The sequence below is a fragment of the Cebidichthys violaceus genome, unplaced genomic scaffold (genome assembly GCF_023349555.1).
Source record: "Cebidichthys violaceus isolate CVI_PGR_0920_01 unplaced genomic scaffold, fCebVio1.0.p SCAF_23, whole genome shotgun sequence".
Classification (NCBI taxonomy): Eukaryota; Metazoa; Chordata; class Actinopteri; order Perciformes; family Stichaeidae; genus Cebidichthys; species Cebidichthys violaceus.
In genome coordinates this window covers 2735309-2761495 of record NW_027176406.1, presented here as the reverse complement: position 1 = coordinate 2761495, position 26187 = coordinate 2735309, and the positions used below count along the sequence as shown (strand labels likewise).

Below are 26187 nucleotides of genomic sequence, written 5' to 3'. Positions count from 1 at the left end.
CACAGCTGGATTGCGTATAAAGTCTATGGGGCCCAACTAGACGTCCCAAATGCAGAAGGTAGACTTCCCCACCTAGCGTACTTCAATGTCCATGTCATGTTCATATCCCGTTTAACAATGTAACAATCCAGTAATCAATCAATCAGTCGTATGTATGCAATAATTTAGTTCTAGTAATGAGTAAAAATAAATGTAATTTGTGCTGAATCTGCTATAGTTAAACTGAAGTGGAAACAATCTATACAGAACTGAATTGAACAAAGGTATAAAACGTAAAATACTGCACATTTATGCATTTATTACCATTGCATTGTAATTAAAAAATGCAATATATATATATATATATATATATATATATATATATATATATATATATATATATATATATATATATGTTGTTATAATTATATATAGTTGTTATTATACTTTCTTTTGTCTAAAATACATAGGCCACAGGTGGTCTTTATTTAAGACCACCTGTGCCACTGGCCGATGGGGGAAGGGTGGTGACACCGTACGTTGCTATGCGCTTTTATCTCCTACTTGATGTTAATTGGGTGAAAAATAGAATTGGTCGCGCTGAGCCAATGTGGGCTCAGGTCGCGAGGTCTCTGGGTTCGAGATTGAGGGCGCACGAGAGCCTTTGACGATAATGTACTGACTGTAAAGAAAACTGTTAAACTCCAGAAGTTGACGTTACTTAAAGTACTCATGTAGGTTAATCCTGTATTCTACGCCGCTAACTCGGTTCGTTTAGACCGAGTTAACCTAATATGACTAGCATTTCGATTTTGTTTTAGTCAGAATTAGCCGTGTGACCAAGTGCTTGCTAGCTAGCGTTAGCTGTTAGTGCTAACTGTTAGGTGGAGTTAACGTTAGCTAAGCTAATGGCGAAGTTGACGTCCTCTGTGTAAGATAGCTTTTAGCTAACATTTTCTATGTATCCCGAACCTTTGTCGCATATGATATATATGACACCACATTTTAACAGTGAGTTTCTCTTGCTTTGCCAGACCAGTGACGTTAATGGAGTAAAGAATCGGTCCAAGTTCAAGGGAGTTCAGGATGGCTTTTGACAGCTATCAGAGCACATTTGCTAATTCACTGTTTCCCTCATACCGACGACAGGTAAGATTTTAGCTTCATACCTATGGGATCTATTTTTGTGTCACGCCATATTTGCTATAGTCATGCACATGTGTTAGCGGTTTATTATGAGGTTGTTAATGGTGGGACTACTAGATTACTGATAAATCATAAATTATATTCTGGGACAGAAGATCAGGCCCTTGATCTCTTATTATATTTTTTTGTTTGAAATATTTTGTCTTAGTTCATAGCAGAAACACAAAGTTACTTAGTGTTACATTGTTTATGATTATTGTCTCTGAAGCTGGAACGAACAATTATCTTTACTATGGATTATTTTCTAGATTAATCGCATGGCCTGTGAAATATTAAAAAACATGTAGAATTTTCCATGTGATATCTCGACCGTTGCTTGTTATGTATGACCAAATATTTACTTTACAATGATCTAAAAAATAAACAGCAAATCCTTAATTTATTAATCTATTAATTGCAGCGTTAATTGTTGGTTTATCGAGTCTCAACAGTATTGTAAATGATTTTAAAGCTTCTGTAAATGTTCATTAATCTGCTCTGTGTGAGGAAGAGAAATACAGTAGTCAGGTTTCTTTCTTCTCTTGTTCAGGTGTGCTTCAGATTGATTAACCGTTGCTTCTGTCTCTTTCAGACCAGTGTAAATAATGGCAGCGTTGCGTTGCCGTTCGTTGCCGTCCCCAGTGTCTCCCTACAGGAGCAGAACACAGCACCCTACCTGCCCTGGTCTCACACAGCTCACGATGATCCCTATGGCCTTATCAACTGTGCCCAGAATAACATGAAAATCAGGTACTCAGTTCTAACTATGTCCGGGTGAACTGATTATTCATCTCTGCGCTATCCCTTAGTAATGGTAAGCAATTGCACTGCTATTCCTCCTAATCGCAACAGGTTTGGGATTTTATTCTGTTATCCTGAGGTAGTTAAATGAACTGGGTGGGTGCTAATAAAGTGTTATTATGGAAGAAGAACACATTCTCAGCCATACTGTTGAAAAAGAAAAAGATGGAGTGCAATTCTAGGGACGTGTTCTGTTTTCCTTGCAGGAAACCCGCTGAGAGTACTGACTGTGAAGGGGAGACGGATCTACAGGGTCTAGTGTCCAATATTTTGGATGAAGCAGATTCACAGGACAGCTACTACAGTGAAGGGTATGTCATGGTGTATGGTCTTCACATTGTACGGTTGGGTATATATACATATATGATTTATGGCTGTTATGCAGCCAAAAATAAATATCTGTAGTTTTAAAAAATCTTTTAATTAAAACAAATATATATATATTTAATATATGCTGTAGAAGTTTTCTAAAATCTGACATTAAAGGAAGTCCTTTACACTACTTTTAGGAACCTACCGACATGTAACCCCATCTGGTCTCCGAAGACATTGAGAGAAGAGCTGCTACAGTATTTTCAATCAGAGGTTAAAACGCAACATCACCCGACCTTTCCTCCAAACTATGTGTCCCGTGAGACGTTAAGTAAAGCACAGGGACAGTCAGACCTCAAAGAGTTTCATCAGCAGTCCAACGGCCTTTCTACCAATCAACCGTGGCTTTTGAATTTGCCCAACGGAGACCAGGACGGCTGCGCCCTCCGTCCTCAGAAGCCGCCACCAGGTCTGTCAATGCCCAACTCAGGAAACACCTATTTACCACAGGCACCGCGATGCAGATACGACAACGTGCCAGCTGAGAGGGACCGAGGGAGCAGTCAGCCCGTTAATGATTTCCCTGACCTCGGTAATGTCTTTAGACCTCAAAACGAAATGAACAGCCCGCGCTTTCGTCCTTATTATGAAGACCAGTACATCCAGAGCGTCAGTCACGAGCAGTATGGGCCACAAGACATCAACCAGCTGGTCAGCAGCTTTCAGTCCTTCATAGCCGGTGAGCACGACGGCTTACGCGGCGGAGACGTCCCCAACGTCCACAGGCAGACGGCGGGCATGCCCCACGAAGACGGCATGTTTGAACAATGGAAGCTCGCCGGTCCCGGCATGTCAGCGCAAAGCACTCCTGCAATGCACACTCAAGAACGTCTGGCGGGAGAGTTTGGGACGGCGCAGATGGAAAGAAACGGAGGAGCGAGGAGACAAACATTTCAGCGCGACTCCTTTCTAGACCCGCCCGGTTTCGGCCTGCAAAACACGGAGTACTACCAGCCGGCCAAGCCGTTCTCTGCACCTTTACACCTCGCGAATCAATACCAGAGCAACATGAGCGTGCACAGAGAGAACGCCTCGCTCCCCATCAACATGGGCATGAACCGGTATTCACAGCATCACATCCAGCAGGGCCTGATGCAGAGCAAGCCCAGGCCACAGGTGCAGAGGGAAAAGAAGAGGATGCACATGTCTGGCTTTCTAGGAGAAGGCTTCTCCGCGAGACCTTCAGCCAACATTAACATGAGAGGCGGAGATAAGAGACAGGCGCTCTCCCAAAACCCAAACCATGACCATCTGGGGAGCATGCAGTCTCACAGATTCGATGGAGAAAACACACAGCTGCTCATGCCTTACATGTACGCCGTGAACAACCCCAGGAGGTACTCCAACGCACCCCCCAACTTCAGCTCCAGGTCCACGCTGCCCTACGGAAGCTGCGTGCCCGGCATGGACACGGGCGACGTAGTCTCCGCCAACGAGTCTGCGGTTTTCAACTCCTACGTCGGCGACATGTTGGCCTGCAGAGGAGAGAACACTTATTATGGCATGGCCTCCGCCGGGACAACGTCCATGGGGATGAATCAAGGAGGAGCGGTGATCCAGCTCAACTTCTACCTGGACGAGTGCTACGAGCAGTGGAGGAGATTGGAGAGGGAGAGGAAGAGGGTATGTATATTTATACTTCATTAGTAAAACAAATATATGTTTTAAAAGGTGTTGGTGTTGTGCAAGTGTTGTGTTGTTATTCTCCCTTGTTTTTTGTTGTTGTTATTATTCTAGACAGAGGTCATCCTAACCAAGACATTTTTGGGGAAAAGAGCTGCGGCGGTGGCCACCACCAACCTGCCCAATACTCCCCCGAATCCCACGAGAGTCGACCACCTCATTGTCAATCAGATGAGGGAGCAAGCAAGGGTGAGACAGCCTCCATGCATTGCTTCCATACCGCCATCTACAGGGGGATTCTGTCACAGCAAATGTCTTGTTGATAAATGATCTATTTTTGTGCCGTTATTAATAAGCACTGTGTGTGTAGAATGTCACACATTTCTAAGACTAAGGAGGGGTGTAATAGTGTTGATTGTGTTGCAGGTGGCCAGCCTTCTGGATAGAATGGAGAGTCTGTGCAACACTCCCTTCCACGTCAACATCCACACGGCACTGAACAAGCACCACATGGCGCTTTGCGTCAGCCAGGCGAGACGCAAGGAGGAGATGGCCAGCATGTCCAAACACCAGCGGCAGAGAGCGCACTTCTCAGAGGACAGAGGTAAAGCGGTATCTCTCTCTCTCTCTCTCTCTCTCTCTCTCTCTCTCTCTCTCTCTCTCTCTCTCTCTCTCTCTCTCTCTCTCACGCTGCCGGTTGTGACTCGCATTCTGTTTTCCGTAGACACACTGTTGTTGGTCATCGCACTGAAGGACCTCGCTGCCACCACGAGGAGGATGCGCACGGCTCTGTGGTGCGCTCTCCAGATGACGCTGCCGAAACCCGCCGAGAGGCAGGACCACCGCATGGACAGAGAGGCCCCACACAGAGAGAGGGGCCCCTCTCCGTTTGAGGGTTACTCTTTTAGCAGTGCTACGAGCTAAAGGGCTTGATTAGATTACAACCAATCCAGAATGCCCTGATTATACAGTTCCCTAAAAACTAATGTTACCTGCAACACAGTGATCAGTGCAGAATATGAGATGAGCAATTTGAAGCTTGATGATGGCTGCAGTTTTTTGGCACCAGTTGGGCTAACTTTTGTTGTGCGGGAATTGCATGAAATGTAATTTGTCCTGCTGTGTCTTCATTTCCGTTTTCATTTAATTAGTGTCCGAATGTGCTCCATCACAGTTGTATTTAAAGGCACTATTTATGAGGAAGATTTCAGTGAATTCTCCTGTTTTACTTATTTATTGGAATGTATTGGAACCTCAGTTCTGAGTATTCCCCCCCCCTCCCAAGCAATAATTGAATTATAAGGGCAGTACTTTAAAACAAACATGCTAAATATTCAAATTAATTTCGGCAGCTTTGGTTTTTATTACGTAATCGTAATGTGCTGTAATCAGAAGAAAACAATGTATTTATCTACAATTTGGTGAAGTTTGAACTCAGACTTCAGGAAGAAATGTTCAGTGTTTTAATCACATTTTCTATTAGAAATATATACAAATATTCCTATCAGTGAAATGTAACATAGCTAAGTTAAAAGATGATTCTCTGTATGCTGTTAAGACTCTCCATCAGTAGTTTAATATTAACATGCTAAATTATAAAATGTTTTCTCAAATGTTCCAATTCATTTCTGAAACTTGTTTTATCTGCCATTTGGTAAAAAAAAAATAGTATCTGTACAAAAATATACTGAAACTTTTAAAGAGTTCAGCGTTTTAAATTGAAATGTATTAATCACACTTTCCATCATTTTCAGGTCGTCTTATCAAATATTATTCTCATCATTGTGACAGTTTGTCAGTTTGGGACTAAAGCTTGTATCTGTCAAGCAACACTTCTCCGGTCTGCAGACGTATTCGCTGACTGTGCTTTGTGAGTACGAGTTGTTCCACGCCCTCATTTTAACGTTCATGTTGTTCTTCTTGTCACTCGTTCTGTAAAAAGGAAACTTTTAAAATAAAGCAATCCAAACGGCTGAAAAACGTTTTTTATTATTAATTCCAAAAGACGATGACCCTCATTAAACATTCAGACCGTGGTACATGATACAGTTGAGGTATAATTTAAGCGACCGCTCCTTTGTTTTTATTCTCAGACAAAATGCATAGACGGTAAAACTAAAACCCAAAGTGCAAAAATGATGACCTCGCCTTTATTTGTGCAGAAATAAAAAGGCTTATTGGCACAGAGGACAACAGCAGAACCTCTGGACCGGGTTGCTCTACGCGCATTCCTCTGCTTCCACCGGGACCGATCCAATTTCAAGCGCATACTTTGATAATTTCAGGGGTAACTGTGTCAAAAGCTTAGCCAGAGCATGCTTCACACGACAGAAGAATGACTAACATCACGGCTGTCATCATACAAACGGCTTTGGACCTGCACAATAAGCAGTACATTGTTCTTTACGCACATTAAGAGAGAGACTAATCAACACAGAGGGTCTGATGAATGTCAGCTTAAAAAAAAAAAGGCAATTTCATCTTTGTCTCATAACAAAAAACCTTTTCCACACACAAAGTGTCCTTTCTCTTTTATCTCTTGCGTTCCCCTTTCTGCGTGCGCTTCTTCTCCTTCTCCTTCCGGTCTTGTTTGGCCAGTTTGTCCTTCTCCCGCTGCATCTTGTCGCCTTCCTTCTTCTTCTGAGAGTCGTCGCGGGCCTGGTCCCGCTTCTGCCTCTGTCTGCTCAGCACCTCTTCCACGTTTGTGTTCTTAAACAGGGCTGACACGTTTCAGTCAAGGAGAGCCAAAAAAAAAAAAGAAGCCAAAAGCACAATTCATCAGGACTTCATGTCACCACTACGGCACGGAGATGTAAACGACAGGAGCAGTGCGTCATGCAACTGTTGCATTATCCATTGATATTGCAATTAGTGACACTGCATTCCATGTGGTTGTCTATGAACAGCTTTAAAAAGGATACATTTATCATTCGGAGTGAAGTTCGTTGCCTCCTCTTCTTCAGCTTCAGTGCTTTTTGTCAAGGAAGGAACGGACACCTTAGGGATCATGACTGGAGGAAACGTTCACTAGGTGAGACGACATGAAAACGTGGACGGAGATCAAACTTGTTATAGACGTGAACCATGACAGCTTTGTAACATAAAGGATATTCCTCTCCGTCCGTTACATTGGCGTATTGAGCGAGGAGGGCTTCTTTCCTTTTCTTCGACTCCTCCGACACCTCCTTGTGCTTCACCACAATCTGAGCTTGTTTTTCGATCAAGCTGGCGATGGCCTGGACCTCGGCTGCAGGGGGGAGAGAGAGAGAGAGAGAGAGAGAGAGAGAGAGAGAGAGAGAGAGAGAGAGAGAGAGAGAGAGAGAGAACAGGACAGACTGTAAATAAAAGTCGTAGCTTCACTTGCAATAAAAAAAGATACCTGCTTTTCACTGTCAATATGACGGCACATGAACAGAAGGAGCCGCTGGGCCGCCATCTGAGCTCGAGACGTCCTTATGGTTATGTACACAGTAAACAATCTCTTTCCAGTAATAACGCCGACAAAACAAACTTAGTGGAAATTACTTTTTGGCATCAGATCAGAAAGAAAAAAAAAAAAAAAAAGAAATTCTACAGTCTCAGGAAGTTTTTGTTTAGTTTTTTTTTTCCAGGAAATGTTTATCTCTCTGCGAGACCAACGCGTCTTTGTGCACTCTGCTCCAAACTCAGAGCGAAGGATTTAAAACTCACAGAGCTGATCCTTCTGTGTGTTTCACTGCTGTTGACGAACGACTCGGTAGCCAGCTGTCTCTGCTCTGTTTAGTCGAGATTTAAAGAGTCGACGAGCCTCCTGGCTTTATTTTGGACTTTTGACATTTTTTAGATGAATTCTCATATATTACTCTACAACTGCCTGTGGAAGTTTGGACCACACTGTTGCCAGATTGTCTTCCGTTGATCATATCTTCAGTAATTTATGGTTACATTATTATAAACTGCACTGTATGAAATCTTATGCTTCAATGAGATTGGGAATGTGGATAAATCAAAGTCACATAAATACCATCTTCATCACTTTTGGCTGCTGATCTGTTGCGCCAATCTGTCCACTGCTTGATGATCTGTTTGCACACATCTTCCACGTTGTCCTCGTCCTGCATACAAAAGACCAATAACAGTTGTAGTACTAACAGCTCATTTCATACACTCAGCAGCAGACTTATGCATCAACTCAACACAGCATGTTAGTATGAGTTCAGGTAGTGTGAGGTGACAACAGCACCCATTGGCTTCATTCACAGCCAGCACATGACTCATTTAGTGGTGCTGGGATCCCATATCTGGGTCATCTTGCAGAGGTTGAGACAGAGGCGGCATTCAGCATGGCTGCCACACAGCATAAGGATATATAAATAACACATATTTACATTTACATTATGTGAACTCTGAGAAGCCAAAGCTCGCTACACATACACGTATACGCCTAGTGCATAGTATACAACTACACAGATGTGCAAATTGTTAACCAGAACTAGCACTTTTCCGTAGCCGAAATTGTCAAAACATCTTAAGGAACCGGCGTCATGTGTTGTTTAATTGGCTTCTACGTGGCAGGAGAGAAGAGTTCAAATCACCGCCTGTGGTTTCTGGACTTTAGCTAAAGAAACACTGTCGCGTCTACCGTCGACATTTCGTTCCATTAACAGCAGCTGACATCAGCGCTGTGTCTTGGCACCGCCCGGGCGGACGAGACGGACAGCAACAAATGAGAGAGCGCAGCCTCGCTGTGCTGAGCGGGACACGCCGCTTGGAAATATTCACCAGAAATGCGGATAGGATTCCTTGAAGCGCGTCTTCCTTCTCCTCGTCACTCTCCTCTTCTTGCAGGACCCCTAAAATATACACCCCGTACACCTCACGGTCCACTTCTAGCGAGTCTAGCCGATCATTTAGCCAGCTTTCAAACTCCCCGGCGTTTGACACGGGCGCAGCCATCTTGGCCCTCTGGGGTCTTTCGGCGGTGCAGGGCTGTCCTTTCCCATTGCCTGTCGAAAACTGCAGGCGTTTGATAGTTCAGCTGTTTTTTCTACAAACGAAAAGGTAACCGAGTGACGTTGGCAGTCATTTTGTAATACGCTGAAATACAAATGTAGCAGTTTATGTACTGAGTATATTTACAAAGTACTGGTAGTTGTCAAGTGCCAGCACAAAAAAGCTCTGTAAGTAACACATTTAAGTTAATTACCTAATAAGTTAAACATGTTACTGTTTCTGTTGCGGGGATTTCTGAAACTATACTTTCTACAAGCATGTCATCAGTTTATATATTTATAAAACACACTTTATTTTACTTTTAAAAGGTCATGACTCACTCAAAAACATTTAGGTTGTGTTTAATGGCATTTCGGTATCAATCAATCAGTATGAATTACATTTCTTTAATTTAACGGATACTCTTTCAGCCTTAAAGTTTGTAGCTTATTATCACATTCAAATAGCATCCAAAATGAAATACAGCACATTGATGAACTAATTAAGAACTATTTGTGAAAAACAAATTGTAATGCCAGTCATCTGACTGCTTCTGTCTCCAGTACATCTCATCCAACGTTACCGCACATCTAATACTTGAAATACAAACATATTGGCCTTACTATGTTCATTCCCCATGTTTCCCCATGTTTCCCCTGAGATGTCTTCACAGGTAGGTTGTATATTCTGTCTTCCTTTGTCTCTTTACTCTGTATTGATTCAAATATATCAAAATGACCACATGTACCCACATCTTCCTGTTGCCTCACAGTGATGTCTACCTGTTCCACATCTAGACCTTGGTCCCTGCTTTGCCCCCTGTATACGCTACACTGTCTATGGACCATATAGTTATGAACACAGGTCTTGTCAACTGTCCATTTGAATGAAAATGACTGCGATAACGTTCTCCTGCTGCTATTCTGGCTTGCTAGATCAATATCAGCGGCCAACATTTCAATCAGAGCTAAACGCTCGTTGGCAGTCACAGAAAGTGCCCTGGGATACTGCCACAAATCCCAAAAAGTTCTGATTGAAAATATATTTTTCCGATTGTCCCGCAGTTAACAGAAGGTGCTTGTGCACTCGCTCGTAGGCTTTGAGCACCGGGCATGCTATAGTCTAATTGAAATGCTGATTTCAAAATGATCAGCTATTCTTTTTTTAAATTCAGCTGGCAGTCAGACAGCCATAGCCAGAACAAAAATCATCACAACGTATCAAAATGCTGAGAACAGATTTGCATCGACCATTCAGGTAAGAGGATGACGTCTTTGAAGGTGAATTGGTTTGATTGTAAATCTTTAAGAAGCTCGTTGCAATGCATCACTGGCTCTCACTGAGTGAAAGGAATAGTTGAGACACACGTGTTTTTATTTTTACCATTCATCGTAACTTTTCCATCTTGCTGAATGGAGGCACAGATGACACACAGACTTGCTGCTATCAAAAAATAGCAAAAAGCAAGTGTGACATTCTGCTTTTGGACACTTGGTGGAAGTAGAGGACACGGATTTGCTTCTCAAGATAGAGACAAGAGGATATCAACTCTTTGGATTAAATTGCATGAAAGTAGTTTGGAGCTCATTTAGTGTGTGATTCATTGCAAATTGCTGCATGCATGTGCATCAGACGGCGTTTATTAAAGCGTAGTTGTAAGCAGAGCCGTGGAGCAAGAAAAAAATGCCCTGCCAGCTGTTTGTTCGTCCTCTTTCATTTGACAGTGGGACAACACCTCCCAGCTGTTTGAATGCATTAAACAATGTTTCCATGTGAATGGCTTGATCCTGCTTCCAGAAAGCACTTTAAGCAAAGGGGGGGGGGGTTATCATTTCTACCCAGACACACACACACACACACACACACACACACACACACACACACACACACACACACACACACACCCCGCAACCCTTAGTTATACCCCCGAACACACACATGCCCACACACACTCGCTCCCCTGCCCACTGCTCCTACATAATGGCTTCACACGTCGCTGGCCTTGCAGTAATGAAGTGTGAAGTTTTTGTGACGCCACGGGGAAGCTACCGCGTGGAACTGTACTCTCTATTTTCGAGCACCATCTTCAATTCCTTACAGCCGCGACACGCACACACACACACACACACACACACACACACACACACACACGTTTAGCCCACTTTGTACTTTCTACAGGCAAAATTCAACTTAACTTTCGTCAAACACCCTTAAAACAATTGTGAAATCAGACCGTTAAGTTTGGTGCTTGGTGCTTTTACTTTAGTGCTAAAGGTGTTTTGCAGATGTTTCAAATTAGACGGACAGATATGTAAACCAGCTGCATGTTATGTATCAATTCTCTCCATGAATTGAATATCACATTGGAAATAAAAAAAGTGCTGGAATTATTTTTCCCCCCCAGCGTGCTTTGTGTGACGTTTGAGGTGCTGATTGACATGAATGACACACAGTGAAATTAAAAGTGCAACACAGTGCTGTGAAGAAGTTAGTTGCATACAGCGTGCAAAACTTAAAAAAAAAAAAAAAAGAATAATAAACTCCTGGAATTGTTTTTTTTTTTTTTTTTTTACTTCTATCACAGTTAAGTATCCAAAAGTGCAGTTTTAACGATGTCCGTAGGCACTCACTAGCCTTATATTATTATAGGCAGTACAAGACAAGTACATTAATGTCACGTATATTAACTGCCAAAATAGTTCCCCTACTAACAGAGTGCTGTGCAAGTTTTAGGGAAACTGCCATTACAACAGGCTGGCGTACAGTCATACTTCCAGCTGAGGGGCCCAGGGTCGATGCATAATGCCGTCGCCTCTCTTAGCACCGTATAGCTTTAGGACGCCTGTCCTATTTATATTGAGGGGCTGTGGATTGATGCGAAATGACGAGGGCCGCGAGGCTGCTGAGTGGGTGGGCATCCACATGCTCCACTCCACAGGCAACCTTTTCCTTCTACACACACACACACACACACACACACACACACACACACACACACACACACACACACACACACACACACACACACACACACACACACACACCCATATATACACACTTGTCTTCATGTCCCAATGCCACCAGCCTTAGAAAAGCCCTCCAGTCTCAATGTGCAATGTCCTCTCTCTGTCAACATATCCTCTATCCCAACGTTAATGTGACAGAATATAACCACCAGAGCCCGGAACGACCAGGCGGCGGTGAAGAGCAAAGAAAAAGCAGCATGTGTAACAGGCATGTTTCCTCATCTTCTCGAGCAGTTTGCTGCCTCATCACACGGTGGCTCCGACATTAAAAACAACGCTGGCAGTTCTTTTGAATAAGCAGCCTGTTGACTAGTGTGGTTGGTGTGTGGTAGGGGAGAGACCTGAATTCACATATACATACATATACTGTTTCACTGTAGGAGATAACGACGAGTGAAATCAAATTAATGGCAGTGTTAACAGCGATGTATTATGTCACTGAATGGTATTCATGGTAAGTGATACATTTTTATCATTTCAGAGTGTCGACGTCAGCGATCTGACCTGTGGGCCAGGACGGACACCAGGCGAGGGACAAGTGACGGTAACTACGACAGCCACACAACATAATAATTCTAATAATATGAATGCATGATGTTGCCTTTTTTTATTGTTCGCTATAAACACATTGTTCTTCTATTTAGATTCCCCTCTAATAGCTCACTCACACACACACACACTCACACTCACACTCTCTCTCTCTCTCTCTCACACACACACACACACACACACACACACACACACACACTCCACACTGACGGACAAACAAACTCACTCCATATTTCTGTGGTTAGCAGAGAGAAGTAATAAGAGAGAGAGTGAGTAAAGTCTTAAGTAATGTTTGACTCCTTCTGTCCATCCATCAGCGTCAGATTGCCATTATTAAACATTGCTGATTGCTTATTGATTCTGCAACACAACATTAAGGATATCAAACCTTGGTTACCAGAGATTGTCTCACCACATTTACTGTGTGAACGGCTCGCTGACTTCATGTTGCCATTGTTTATTGTTCACCAGACCTCATGAAGCACGATTGTTAATAGCATGCAGTGGTGGACGAAGTGCTCAGGTCCTTTATCAAAGTAGAAGTACACAAACCACAGTGTTGAAGTACTATGTTTACAATCCTGTTTAAGTACAGACGTATTAATAGCTTAATGCATTTGAAAGCGTAAGAGTACTTGTTCTACAGAAAATGTGTCTGAGATATTGTTATATATTGACATTTTTCATAGGGCTGAGACTGATCATGTTTTTTTGATTATTTGATAAATCTATAAAAAGTCTATAAAATATCATACAATTTAAATTATACTTGACCAGGTGCTGGTCTAGATAGTTTTGGTGCGAGTTGCCTAATTGGAGATATCCGCCGTAGAGATGTCTGCCTTCTCTCCAATATAATGGAACTACATGGGACTCCCCCCAACAAAGACAACATTTGATAAACTCTTTCCAGAAACCATGACCACGTTAGCGGGAGGTTTCATGTAGGATCTATTTCATTTCAATTTAAAAAGTTCAATCAGAAGTGAAGATATGAGTCAGTGGTGATGAAGTGAAATAGCTGGTTCTTGTTAATTTTCTCTTATGTAGTCTGAAGTTACCGAAATTTGTGACTCAATCGACGGATAAAGAGGAGTCGCTCAATTAAAGAGGTTTCGTTTGTCTTCAAGGATCAGTACAGGGCCGCTCGGATTCAAGCTTCAGTGGCGGCACAGCAGCGATGCATGCTGGTTCGTCAGTTTTGCTGGAGCTCCCAAAAAAAAAAATCAACTTGAGCTGATAGCAGAAGGAACAATCTGATTAGGGATAATGAGGGCTCTTATTAGAAGTTAATGCATCTATCAGGTTTGAGTGTGCTGGTGTTGGACTCCCCACATCTCCCTCTCAGGAGGCACGGCACTTTCACTCCCGCTCATCTCGCCTTTTTTAGTCTGAATCGTAGGCAATTAAAACCCGGCCACGCGGATGTGGAAAGAAGGCAATGAATATGGAACACTAACGCGGAGACGTCCGCGGAGAGACCGCTCGTCGAGTTCTGAGGGTTCCTTTCTCCAAATCATCCTGAAGCACAAAGACCATTTGACAGCGTTTTTTTCCCCCTTTCTCTCTCTCTCTCTCTTCCTGTCCCCTCACTCAGTGCGCGCGACTCCCCAAATGGTGGCCCAGAGGTTTTTAAAAATGCGTAGCCCATTCTTTCCAGGTTGTTGAACTTCCGTGACCTCTGGCAGTGTGGAGAAACTTTTTTTTTGTCGCGGAGCTGCTTGGCGCCCTGCCTGGCCGACCGTGCCAGCTCTCGTCGCTTCTGTGCAGAGGAGTGATGGGAAGAAGGGGGTGCTGAGTGGAAGCGTCTAGACAGCCAAGTGGAGGAGGGCAAATATTTAGCCATGCCACTTGGGGAGGGGATCCAAGCTTCCTCCTCCCTCCCCTCCGCTAAGGCATGCCTCTTAGCCACGGAATCAGGCCATGTCTCCATCCGGCTCCCCGTGCCGCTTCACGACTCTGTATTCAGGGTCACGGATCTCATTTCTTGGATAATATTTCAAGCTGGCCACAGCTGAGGAATTAAATTGAAGACCTGACTCGGCGTGGGGGCATAAAAGGATGGATTGGGGGGGGGGGGGGGGGTGGCTTCTCAGAGAGAGATAGGAAACGGATACTGTGGATTTAGCTGCACTTAGGCGACTTTTAAGGGTCTGTTTTAAATTAATACACGAAACGCTGACTGAGTTGTCTGCCCGCTGACAGCGGAACATCCCCCCCACAGCCATCTTATTATCCACTGTGACACATCAGTCACCTCCTTTTAAAATGACTGTTATTTTGCTGTTGATAGCTGAATGCTGTTCCCCTCCCCCTCCCTCACCCCCCCTCCCCCGAACAAAACAGTGTCAGGGTGATATTTGTCAGTAAAGGTGTTTTACATGCAAGCTCCAATATATTCCAATGTTTTCCCAAAAGCACTGAAGCAAAGTTCCCATGGACCCCCCCCCCCCCCTTCCCCCACCACCGCCTATATGCCACATCTGAATGAGTCCGCAATCAGATGAGTCGCTGTCAGATGACTGCCTAACAAGGCTACTCAAATCAGGGTAAATATTGACAGCACATGACAGTTTGTGGTGACACTGTGTTGCCTCGCTGACAACAATACACATCCTCCCATCAGTGTTCTGGCAGGACGGCGACACGGAGAGAGAGAGAGAGAGAGAGAGAGAGAGAGAGAGAGAGAGAGAGAGAGAGAGAGAGAGAGAGAGAGAGAGAGAGAGAGAGAGAGAGAGAGAGAGAGAGAGAGAGAGAGAGAGAGAGAGAGAGAGAGAGAGAGAGAGAGAGAGAGAGGCGTCTTCTCAGCTGTTCACGCTGGCTGTGGGTCGGTGCTGCAGACTGGCGCTGGTGTCGCGTCTGCTGATGGGCTGAGGCACGCCTGCTCCGCTGGTAGCCGTCAGTCAGCCACACATCAGAGAGCGCGGCGCAGTCTCAAGCCACCTGTGTCTGTATGATGGTCCGTCTCTCTGGCCCTCTGTTCTTCATCTGGCCCCATAGCCAATCAGAAGAGAGAGCGTGAGAGAGAGAGAGAGAGCTTCACACACACTCTAACTGTTTGATCAGCAGAAAAAAAATGACAGTTTTGCTGTTGGATTAATCCTTAAAGGCATTTATCAAGTGAACGCGCTTCCACTTTCACATCATTGTACGTTTACTGTCTTTGGGTTTTTGGTAGTTTTCAGCGTCGATAACAACCAATGATCAGTCTCTGTGTGATTTTGGGGTCTTGTGTTTGCAAGAATTGCAAGAGCTTTCAGTTTTGTCAAATCCTCCCCATGTTTTTCACAGACTGGTTCAAATAAAGAACAAAGCTTGCGGATATTACCAAGTGCCGCCTTTTCGCCATTTAAAATAAATGAGTTCTGAACCACTGTTACAAGCTGAGTCAAATAAAATCAACGTCCTTGCAAATATGTTCATGCTCAAAGAATATTTAGAGTGCCAGATGTAGGCTCATCAGGCAGAGCCCAAACCAATTAAAATCTCAGCAGATAGTTTGTAACATAGCCAAACGTACCCATCCCAAACCTAATATGATATCTGAAAATAGCAGTTTGACTTTTGCTGTTCTGCCGGAGAAGGAAGCGCTACCTGCTAAATTTAATTCAGGGAAGAAAATATCAACTGAGAATTTCCAACTGACATTTACCTTTCAGAATAAAACGTACTAAACACACAGTGATTAGAAATGGAATCATGAATTCTTCATCGCCACCAATTTTGTGACGTTTTCCCCCAACCTTGGGCTGCAACCATCACGACGAAACTCGTGACGGGACTTGGACGATGACGTTTTCTCTCTTCCTGAGCACATTTCGGCACAATTGGGGACTTCTCAATATGTCACGCAGGCCTGATCTCATAAACACTGCATACAAATTTGTGGATCCCACCGCGCTGAGTTAATGAAAGCATTTGTGTCACTTTCATGCAAAGCCTTGTAGGGCTCACCCATCTGTCTGCTGATACAGTGTGTGTCATCACAGTCTACAGCAGCAAATTACAGCTTATTAGTACCGATACCAGCAGTGACAACATTTATCAGTGAAAACATCTCCTGCTCTTCCGTAATTGTCCCCCTCAGGGCCCCAACCGTTATGTGGACCGGTATCGACGGCCAGGCAGTCATTAGGACATCACACTTGAGCTGACGAGCAGAGAGAATTCCGGGGACATGTCCGCCCCTTCTGCTTAATTTGATGCGAGTAGACTGACACTGCGTCTGGAGGTATTTATAGCGCGGGTGAGGATATCAAGACACCCAACGCTAGTTTGCGTGCCTCTGTTCGCTGCCCACCGGGGGTCTGGTGGCGAAAGCGAGGCGGGCCCGGGATATGAATAGCTGGCTGGGAACAGTGTGCCGGAGGGTGGAAAGGGCAGGGAAGTTTATTTGTCAAAGAACAAGAATGAGGAGCTGATATTCAAGTGTACCTGTCAGTCTCTCTCTCTGAGAGTGAGCGACAAAGGGTCAGCCCGGCCTGCCTGAGCTTTTTTGTGTCTCCTCAACAAAGGGATCTTGTCTGATACAGATACGCTACCTGTCTGTCACTTTTACTCCCTGATATTTTGTCACTTTTGTCTGTGCAGCCAGTGCTCATGCACCTTCACATGAGTGCCTGTGTGTGTGTGTGTGTGTGTGTGTGTGTGTGTGTGTGTGTGTGTGTGTGTGTGTGTGTGTGTGTGTGTGTGTGTGTTCCTGTTGTCAGATTGTGATCTCCAGTCAGGTGGAATCATCGCCTCTGCCGCCCTTTTGTTCGTGGCGATACCTCCCTTCTGCCACCTTCCACTTCACGCCGCTAACATCCTCAGGGAGTGACAGATAGAAATCAGAGTCTGAGCCGGGCGCTCAGCAGCTCGGCGCCCGCTCGCTGTCTGCTCCCAAAAGCTGCGATTTCTTTTTTTTTTTAAAAGGGCTTTGCCTCTAAACTCCGAGACACATCTCCCGTCCTCAGGTTGCCACTATACGATCCACTACTGTTGGATCACGCACTAAAGCGATTCGCCTCAGGTCTCCACGGGGCCCGTCTCTTTCACCCTCGACCAGGAGCTTACATCCCATCATTTTTCACACCGAGGACCATGCAACTAAATCATGTTTTTTCATCCCAATTGTTGTGGTGATCAAGCCCAACTTTTCCTCCGTGCCAATTAAAAAGCTTTGATGTCTATCTGTGCAACGGGTGAGGCAAGAAAAAGCATCTCTCTTCTGCTGCCTCTTGGCTACCAAAGGCCAGACGTGTGCTGGCACGAGATAATCTTCAGTGCTCGCGCACAAACAAGATTTAGAAAGAAAAAAAAATTGAGAGAAGGATTTACTCCCCATCCTGCCTGTCAGGCAACCCACCGAAGACAGGGGAATTATTTTGGCAGCAACACTAATGTGGTGACGGTTGTTGTTTCCTAAACTGATTTCCTTAATCCTCCACTTGTTCCACGCTTTGTAAACACACGGGGGAAGGGGGGGCTCGATTTTGTAATCTGGGAGGTCCCATTGACGCACAGACACACAACATACGCGCACACACACCGACTACTTGTCTCTCTAACCCCCTCATCGTCAGCCGCTGCCCTAATTAGTCAGAATTAAGACGAATGCCTGGGCCTCCCACGATCAATTGGTATCGAGCGGACCTTCGCTTGCCCCCGCCTGGGGGCCTCTCTCAGCCAGCAGATCATTTATATCAATCGCTTTTGTTTTCTCCCCCCCCCCCTTTCCCATTCTTCCGTACACCAAGTGCAAGGTCTATCGGTCGGGCGAGCGGAGTGGACGGCATGAGGCAAAATGGCAAAAGCCTGGCGTGTTAACCGCTCCGGTTGTATTGATGTCACAGGGACACACATTCTTCAAGAATACTCGGGGACACAAATGCCCTGTCGCGAGAATTTGTGTGCTGTTAAATCCATTCGTGGGCGAGTGTTTGAGTGCGCACGCTTGGCGCTTTTCATGCCGTCTCCTTTCACTAACAAGCTCACCCTTTAGAAGCCGGAGTCCCTCTCCGCTGCCCTTTGCTCTTCTCGTTGCCCTTTCTCTCAAATATCTCTCTTTTTTTCCGTCTCGCCCGGGCCTTTATGACTTGTTATTCTGGGCGAGGCGATTCCATATGTGTTTCCGTGCTTTTTATCGATTCGGCCCATTTGGATCGAGATATTAATCGGCACAAAAGAGATGTATATCAATCTCTCACCTGCTAAAGCTGCCTCCTTTTCTTTCTTTTTGTTCCCCACCCACATTCTCTCTTTGTCGCAAGACACGTGAAACTGTCTAGTGGAGAGGATCAAAGGGAAGGTAGGGACACTTGAGATATTAGAAAGATAAAACACACCGCAAGTTAAGGCATCAACCCTCATCTATTCTTTTTGAAATAGAAAGAACCTGCTCTGCTTGTAGCTTTGTCTCACAGAGTTCAATCTCTTTGACATAACAAAGCCAAGTCCTATTTCTGGCCTGGTGTGAAATTCGGTTAATTTTTTTTGGGCACAAACGTCTGTATGCAGGATCAGGTCGATGGAATGTAGCATTTATATTTTTAGATGGATTTTCAAACTATTTCTTTTATTGTTTTTTTGTTTGTTTTACATTTGTTGTTATGTTCGACTCAATGCCTGAAAATGTTACACCAGTGGGATTTGTGTGCCGTTCCTGCATTATTCTTCGGCCTACTCAGACACAGAGCCTCCTGGGAATTTCATTTAAAGGACAAATTAAATAGAGACAAGGAAAGGGTACCAAAGCACACTTTTATTAGCTCCTTTTCTCCAAGGTTAATGGTACAGTAGTGAACCGCCACTTACGAGAGACAGATAGATCCTGTTTGTCCTCTGTGTGCGCGTCTCTACGGGTCACCCAGTGTGTACTTTGGTGTACTGTGTACATGAGCGTGTTAGATGCTGACTGCGTTTTTACCCCTGGAGGCGAGCTCAATCCTCTCAGGTCGGCTGCCTCTTCACGTTGCGTGCTTTGTGTGCGTGCCTGGCGTATTTGTGATGTTGCGGAGACCATGTGATGGCAGCGCTGTGCGAATGCGGCGCCAAGCTTGGATAGTACACCACAGCGCTTTAGTCCATCCATGAGTTGGCAGCTGGCTCCTCGGTTTAGCGGTGTGTAGTGTAGCGGTATGCCTTTTTGGTGTGATCCACTTGGAGCTCAGTCCAGAGGAGTAAACCTTGGCTAACTGACTTAAGCTATGTAGCTGAGCTCAGATGAACCCGTGGGCTACGGTTTAAGCTTACGTGCCGAAGTGTCCATTTTTGCATGTGCATGCAATGGGGTGTTTTGAAGCGATTGGCCGTGTGTTTTTATTTGGGCATCTCCCTGACTTCATCCCAGAGGCCCCGGCTGTCCTGGCAGCAGACCCTCGGTGTCTCTTCCCACGTGCTCCGTTGTTCTCTCTGTTCCGTTTGCCACCTGCTATTTTGAGGAAGAAAAAAAAATGGCTGACAGACCTCAACTCTGCCTTCTCATTTCCTTCAGATGCTGCTGGACTCATCTGTACAAACACACAGCCTGCCCCTGTATTGCTGCTTTGAACTCGGGGGTCATCGGGGATATAAAAGACAGAAAGAAAAAGGCAGCGAGGGGAGGAGGAGCTCTGTAGCGTCTTCATGGATTAATGGGTGGAAAAGTGGAACTATTAATCCTCCTTTCTCACTCCGTGCTGTGGAGTAGAGGATATGATGGAGACAAAGTGCCATGTAAATATTAACCAGTGTATCCTTTAACAATTTTGCCCATTCACCTACACTTTCTGCTTATTATCAGTTCTATAATGAGTCACAGAGGAGAAAGACACTCCCCTGCTCTTTCTGTGTGTGTGTGTGTGTGTGTGTGTGTGTGTGCTTGATTGGGTGGGACGGCTGGCAACCACTTCAGTATTTCTTTCTAATTTGCCATTGTGAATACTATTTAGTTAAGTGCCCGAAGTTTGTTTTGCTCCCCAGCTCCCTGCTGCGCTATAGCATTACACCACTCGGACTATAAGCAATCAGAGAGAGAGAGAGAGAGAGAGAGAGAGAGAGATCTAAAGGAACAGGGACTGCAGTATCATGCTTTAAGTGAGTGTTGCTGATGAAGAAGGATGTGGTGAAGGGCGACGAATGCCCGGGCCCTGAGGAGCCGTAGCGGTCCGAGAGATGGGCCCCACCCTCCCTGCGGTGGAGAGTCGACTGTGGCTGTAGCCTGAACTCCTGCCAAGCTCACTGGCTGGTTGAGTTGCTGCAGATGGCACAGGCTGTAGCACTGATGTGGCAAGGGTAGACATTATGGAAGGTGAGAGAAACCGACATGCAATAATATTCATCCTTGACGCGTCTTCCCAATTAAGTTTTTTTGCGGAGGCCGCGCTGTTGATCCGCTCACCCTTCACACAGATTTTCACTTTTTACGTCTACTCTTGATCTCACATGCTCTACCAAAGAAACCCGGAGAAGAAGACGGCTGGCACCACAAATGGATTCTAATTCTGTGGGAGACACTGACACAAATATTAGGGTCCATTTAACTGTTTCACGGTGATTGTTTTACGAGATGATACAGAGCTAAAAATCTCAAAAGTATATAACTGCCAACAAAAACAAACTTAAAACTCACTACTCTGGCCACATAATCAAAAATCTTTACGTTTTATTTTCTAAAATGACTTCTCTGAAGCATGAAAATGAACAAATAACCAGAGATTGGAGATTTTGGTCACTGTTTTCTCAGCATACATTATGCTCCTCTCCCCCAAAACTTCCTATATTTCTTTAACATTGTGCCAGTAGGTCTTTGGGGCCTTTTATTAACAGTGGGAAGCAGCTGTATCTCACTTTTTCTTGCTGTGAAACCAGTCAACGGTGTGGTTTCAATCCTCCTACCTGATGAATCTGCTCAGCTGAAAGTGTGCAGCGCATCCAGAGAGGAGGAAGCAGCAGCAGAAGAAGACAGCCTGTTCCCCCCCGCTTCATGATGTATTCACAACCAGAACATGTTGTTTTGAGATCCACATGACAGTTTCTTGTTAGCCTAGATCCTGAATAATCAGTTGTTGTCGGGGGCTCCCGCGGCAGGCAAGCTGCGGGGCCACAGAGACATGCCCAGGGAACCTTTGGGGGCCCTGGGTGTGTGTGTGTGTGTGTGTGTGTGTGTGTGTGTGTGTGTGTGTGTGTGTGTGTGTCGGGGGGGGGGGTGATGACGGTTGCTGTTTGACTGCTGCGTCTGTCTATCAGGAGATTTGTGTGCAGGCTCGGGGCACAGAGTGGAGACGGTGTCAGGGCGATACCCTTGACGGTGATGTGATTGAGTAGACAGCGGCGACCCCCCCCCCCACACACACACACGCACGCACGCACGCACGCACGCACGCACGCACGCACACTCACCTGCACCCTTACACAACAGCACGGCGTGAGTGAGCAATCGCTTAAAACAGCGCTGGTTATTATACCTACACACATCCTAGTAATTTATGCATGATTCCCTGGCAATCTGGGGCAATTCATCATCCTCTTTCCTATCTTTCTTTTTTTAATCTGCTGGTGTCTTGTTGCTCTGGACTTTAATCTATAGGGCTATTAAGAAGGCCTGTGTAATAATGGCTCAGCTCAGGTGACATTGGAGCCGTCATTGCCGCCGTCATTGCCGTGCGGGTTTGGGATCCTGGAGGATCACGGGCAGCGAAAGTGGCCAGATCTGGCTTTTATAGCGAAGAAGCTGTTAGTGCTAGACCTCCAGGCCTGTCAGGCAGATGGGAGGAGCTCTGTCTGTGTGATGTGACTTCAATTTTTCTTTTTAAATTTAAATGTATGTGCATAAAATGTCTGGAGTCCTGCCATTTATTCATGCTTGGATGGATTTGTTTGGGATGGACATTGATATGGACCTTATATGTTTTTAGTGACTGTACATTTCAACTGTATGGTTGGTGGAAAAAAACGTTGAAGTGGTTTTAAGTAAGAAATAGTTCGGTTTAACACCCTTTTTATTGTTTAGCATGCAGTTTCATTTGGATTCTTTGTTCGCCGATTGTGTTTTGACAGAAGCTTCTCCAGAATATGCTGCAGTATTTTGACTGGCACACTGGGATGCATGTGCGTATTAGTCATTGTCAATGGCAGCGACTGCATCGTTCGGGGATGAAAACATGTTTACCACTATGTATGTTCTGTGAAGTTTTGCTTTTCACACAAAACAAGTTCAAACATATGGCATCGACACGGTGAGCCAGGCCAAGCTTACGTCTGATGCACAAACATGTTTGCAACATGTCTCCATGCTTCCGTGTGTGTGTGTGTGTGTGTGTGTGTGTGTGTGTGTGTGTTCGTGCATGCTGGCAGAATCCATGAAATATACAGTGTGAGACAGAGGTGTTAACAGCAACAGCAGAGGCTTGACCCTTCTGTTGCGGAGTTATCCATCTGTGACTTCAAGGCACAGCTAATGGATGCCGACCTCGCTCCATGTTCTCCATCGGTTCCATTCAGCATCTATCAACCTGGGGCTGTCTCTTGATTTACCCCCCCTCCCCCTTTTTTTCCCCGCTTCCTGCTTGTGGAGCGAAACACCGGAGTGCACCGTGGCCCGGTTGCAGGCCATTGTAATCTTCCTGGGCTCAGCGAAGGCTAAATTAGGAACTAAACGGCATGAGCAGGAAGGAGACAGCCGCTCGGTTCACAATCAGACACAGAGATAGTGACCCAGCCATAGCTCCGCCATAACCTTTGCTTACCTAATTGGTCTGGAAAGGGCATTACTCATTATTTGTTCTTTTTCTTCTTTTTTTTTCTTCAAATATTGCAAATAAGTGTGACGTCTAGCTTAGCACCATCTGCAAGGTTGCTGGTCATATATTGAGGGAAATAAGTAAAGGAGTTGGGGCATAATCACACCTTTCGGATCCTGAGACAGAGTAATATCTTGTGCCGCTGTTAAATGAGTAGTTTGACATTTTGGGGGAATATGCTTATTTGCTCTCTGGTGGAAAGATGGAAGAGAGGATCAATAACAATCTCACAAATAGTCCAGCATGCAACCCCCCGTTAAAATGACAAATTATGGTTTTTGCAGTTTGGTTTCTGTGTGGCTTGAACAAACAATATATGTAGAGTTCTTTAGTGAACTGTAGAGGCGCTGGAAGGCAGATTGTGTCGGCTTTATGATAAGCTTATTGGCTGCTAGCTACAGCCTCATATTTAGCGGAGAAATATGACAGTGGTATTGATTTTTTTCATCTAACTCTCCACCAGAAAGTGAATAAGTGCATTTTCATAAATTTGAAGTATTTCTTCAAAAGGGAAATAGCAATATGTAAAAATAGTGAAAAAATAAAAATACTGCATGTTACTCAGTGTATTATCGCACAGCTCCTGATGTCCTCTCTTTTCCTTTTCTGTTTACCTCCATTGCTGTGTTTCGAGGCTAAAATTGACCTCAGTCATATTATTTGTAGTCAACTTTACTTGTGTGCTGACACAGATGGTTGGGGTTTTGTTAGAACACCCAGATGGTGTATATTCAGAACTATATGAGTCATATTTCAGTTGATGTGTGTTACAGTACCGAGATGCATCTTTCATTCACCCTGGTGTGACAGTGAGGACAGCCTTACAAAGTCAAGCAAAGCAGGTAACTCTTTTTCCCTTAAACTTGTTATGCTGTCTTTTTTATGTCCCTGGATTAAAATTGGTTTATTGTGTCTTTTCTCTTAATATGGAAACACTTAGAGAAGGCTGTCTCATGGGTGTGAAAAAAAAAAATCCCTGGGAATGAAGTAATCTACCTAAAAGACACCCCGTTGATTTGTCTCTTATTTAATTGTCCTTTTTTTGTGTGTTTGTGTGAGTATAGGGGTGTGTGTGTGTGTGTGTGTGTGTGTGTGTGTGTGTGTGTGTGTCCTTATTTGCTCGGACAGCCACGTGGGTGCATTTGGTACATTTCATTGACACTCACAGCAGCAGTCAGTGCATTGATTTCCCATTGGTCGGTGCCGGTTGAGTTTACAGAAAGAGGTGCAGAGGTAGAATATCTGCAGCAGTCACACTTCTTTCTTTCCTTTTTCAAAGAAGATAGCAAGAAAGTAACTTTGGAAATCTTCACTTCGGTGACTTTTGCCTGCAGCACTTTAAAAGACATTTAGTGTAAAACATTAACAATGTAGGATCATGGGACATTCTGGGAATAATGGGAATCATACAGAATACGTTACAGGAAACAGGAAAAACAACATACAATATAACATAATATTACACCAGAGCTTGATCTTGAAATGTATTGATAAAACACACAACACAGAAAATGACAGAAATTTCCTCCAGTATTCGGTAGCTCACGGGCAAACATTGGCCGCACAGCAATTCATTGCTGTTAGGATTTAAATAAAACAAATAATTCCAAACTAACCATTTGTTTTAGCTGCTTAACCTTAACTCTACCTTAATATATATGTAATATCCTTTACAATACCGTTTGAAAAGTTTGGCATTGGAAGTTTGCAAAATCCTCCAACATCAATCCTCCTTTACGATATATAGGGTTGGTTAAAGTTAAATCAACCAATGAAATTAAAAAGTCTCCCAGGCTTTAGTGAGCACAGTGCAAATGCTGTATATAGAGCATACAGACTACCCTGGTAGTCAAGTCTACCGCTACACTCGCCCTTAGGGCTGGGTATCGGTACTCAACACCTTTATGGTATTGACCTAAAAAACCTGTCACCAAGTAGTATCGAAAACCTTTCCATTCAAACAATACCTGCAATGTATCCTTTTTATACCCACATCTTGAAAAAAACTATTTCTATGGTTTTGCTTGCATCCTATAACCACAATCCAGGATTGCCTGCACACGGCTCTCGACTTTTTTTATGTCACCTATTTATGTCTCTAAATATACATTTTGAAGCCTTAAAGAAAATCCCAAAGTGGGCCGAGAAGAGGAAGAACAATCATCTGACAACCACCGTGGCCAAACATACCTCTTCCTCATTTATGATCCTGTATCATTTTCATGGAATAATGACTTTGAAAATCAACAAGACAAAATCAGAAGGAGTGAAATCTACTGATTAAGTAATCTAAAAGTTCACATTGATTTCAGGACAGACAGAGTTTGTTTGGAGACAATATTGCGCAGCCTTTAGCAGAAAAAGCTCATCTTTAGGCACTACTGCACATGACCGTAACTACAAGTTACAAATGAAAGACAGTCACAAGTTTTATTTGGACACTCAAATGGCCTGAACATGCAGAAGTTCACAGGCCTCATCACTGCTGGGATTTGGCTTCCTTGCTGGTGTTGTTGCCCTCAGAGCATGGCTCCTCCTCAGAGGCCATGGCTGTGTACTCCATCCTCTCCTCACATGGAGCACCAAGCCCGGGGGACATGCATGCTTGTTACATGGTCCCATGACAACTCGGTGTGACATCTTCTCTTTCATCTGTGTCTGTGCCGTTTCTTCTCGTCCACGGTCTTTCATCACACTTTCTCTTTCTCTTGCTCTTTTTCCCCCCAGAGCTCATCACTTTAGGGCTTTTTTTTCTCCTATCTTTATTCAAGAGTGAAGACTTTCAGTTTGAGAACATGACTCATTGATCTCACTTCAGATTTTGTAACGCTTTCCCTTAAAAACCCCGTCCTCACTCTCAAATACCCCCTGCATGCGCTTGGATTTCTGCTCAAACTGTATGCTTGCACTCGGATGGATTA

At 44.4% G+C, this 26187-nt stretch overlaps 2 protein-coding genes across 3 annotated transcripts; one reads left to right on the top strand and one right to left on the bottom strand.

The window, feature by feature from the left end:
• The first annotated feature begins 630 nt into the window (after nucleotides 1–630).
• Nucleotides 631–5934, top strand: moto (minamoto). 2 transcript variants are annotated; one of them, XM_068719016.1, is made up of 8 exons: nucleotides 631–713; nucleotides 1014–1128; nucleotides 1757–1914; nucleotides 2172–2276; nucleotides 2475–3960; nucleotides 4075–4209; nucleotides 4387–4564; nucleotides 4685–5934. In XM_068719016.1, exons 2-8 carry the CDS (start codon nucleotides 1066–1068, stop codon nucleotides 4882–4884), a joined length of 2325 nt encoding a protein of 774 aa, XP_068575117.1. In that variant the 5' UTR covers nucleotides 631–713; nucleotides 1014–1065; the 3' UTR covers nucleotides 4885–5934. The 2 variants fall into 2 exon arrangements, with proteins under 2 accessions (XP_068575117.1, XP_068575118.1); XM_068719017.1 differs by lacking the exon at nucleotides 631–713 and adding an exon at nucleotides 827–910.
• ccdc43 (coiled-coil domain containing 43) lies at nucleotides 5929–8896 on the bottom strand. The gene is made up of 5 exons (XM_068719018.1): nucleotides 8722–8896; nucleotides 7964–8054; nucleotides 7072–7207; nucleotides 6882–6928; nucleotides 5929–6680 (listed from the first exon to the last, which is right to left on the bottom strand). Exons 1-5 carry the CDS (start codon nucleotides 8893–8895, stop codon nucleotides 6493–6495), a joined length of 636 nt encoding a protein of 211 aa, XP_068575119.1. The 5' UTR covers nucleotide 8896; the 3' UTR covers nucleotides 5929–6492.
• Nucleotides 8897–26187: the final 17291 nt, after the last annotated feature.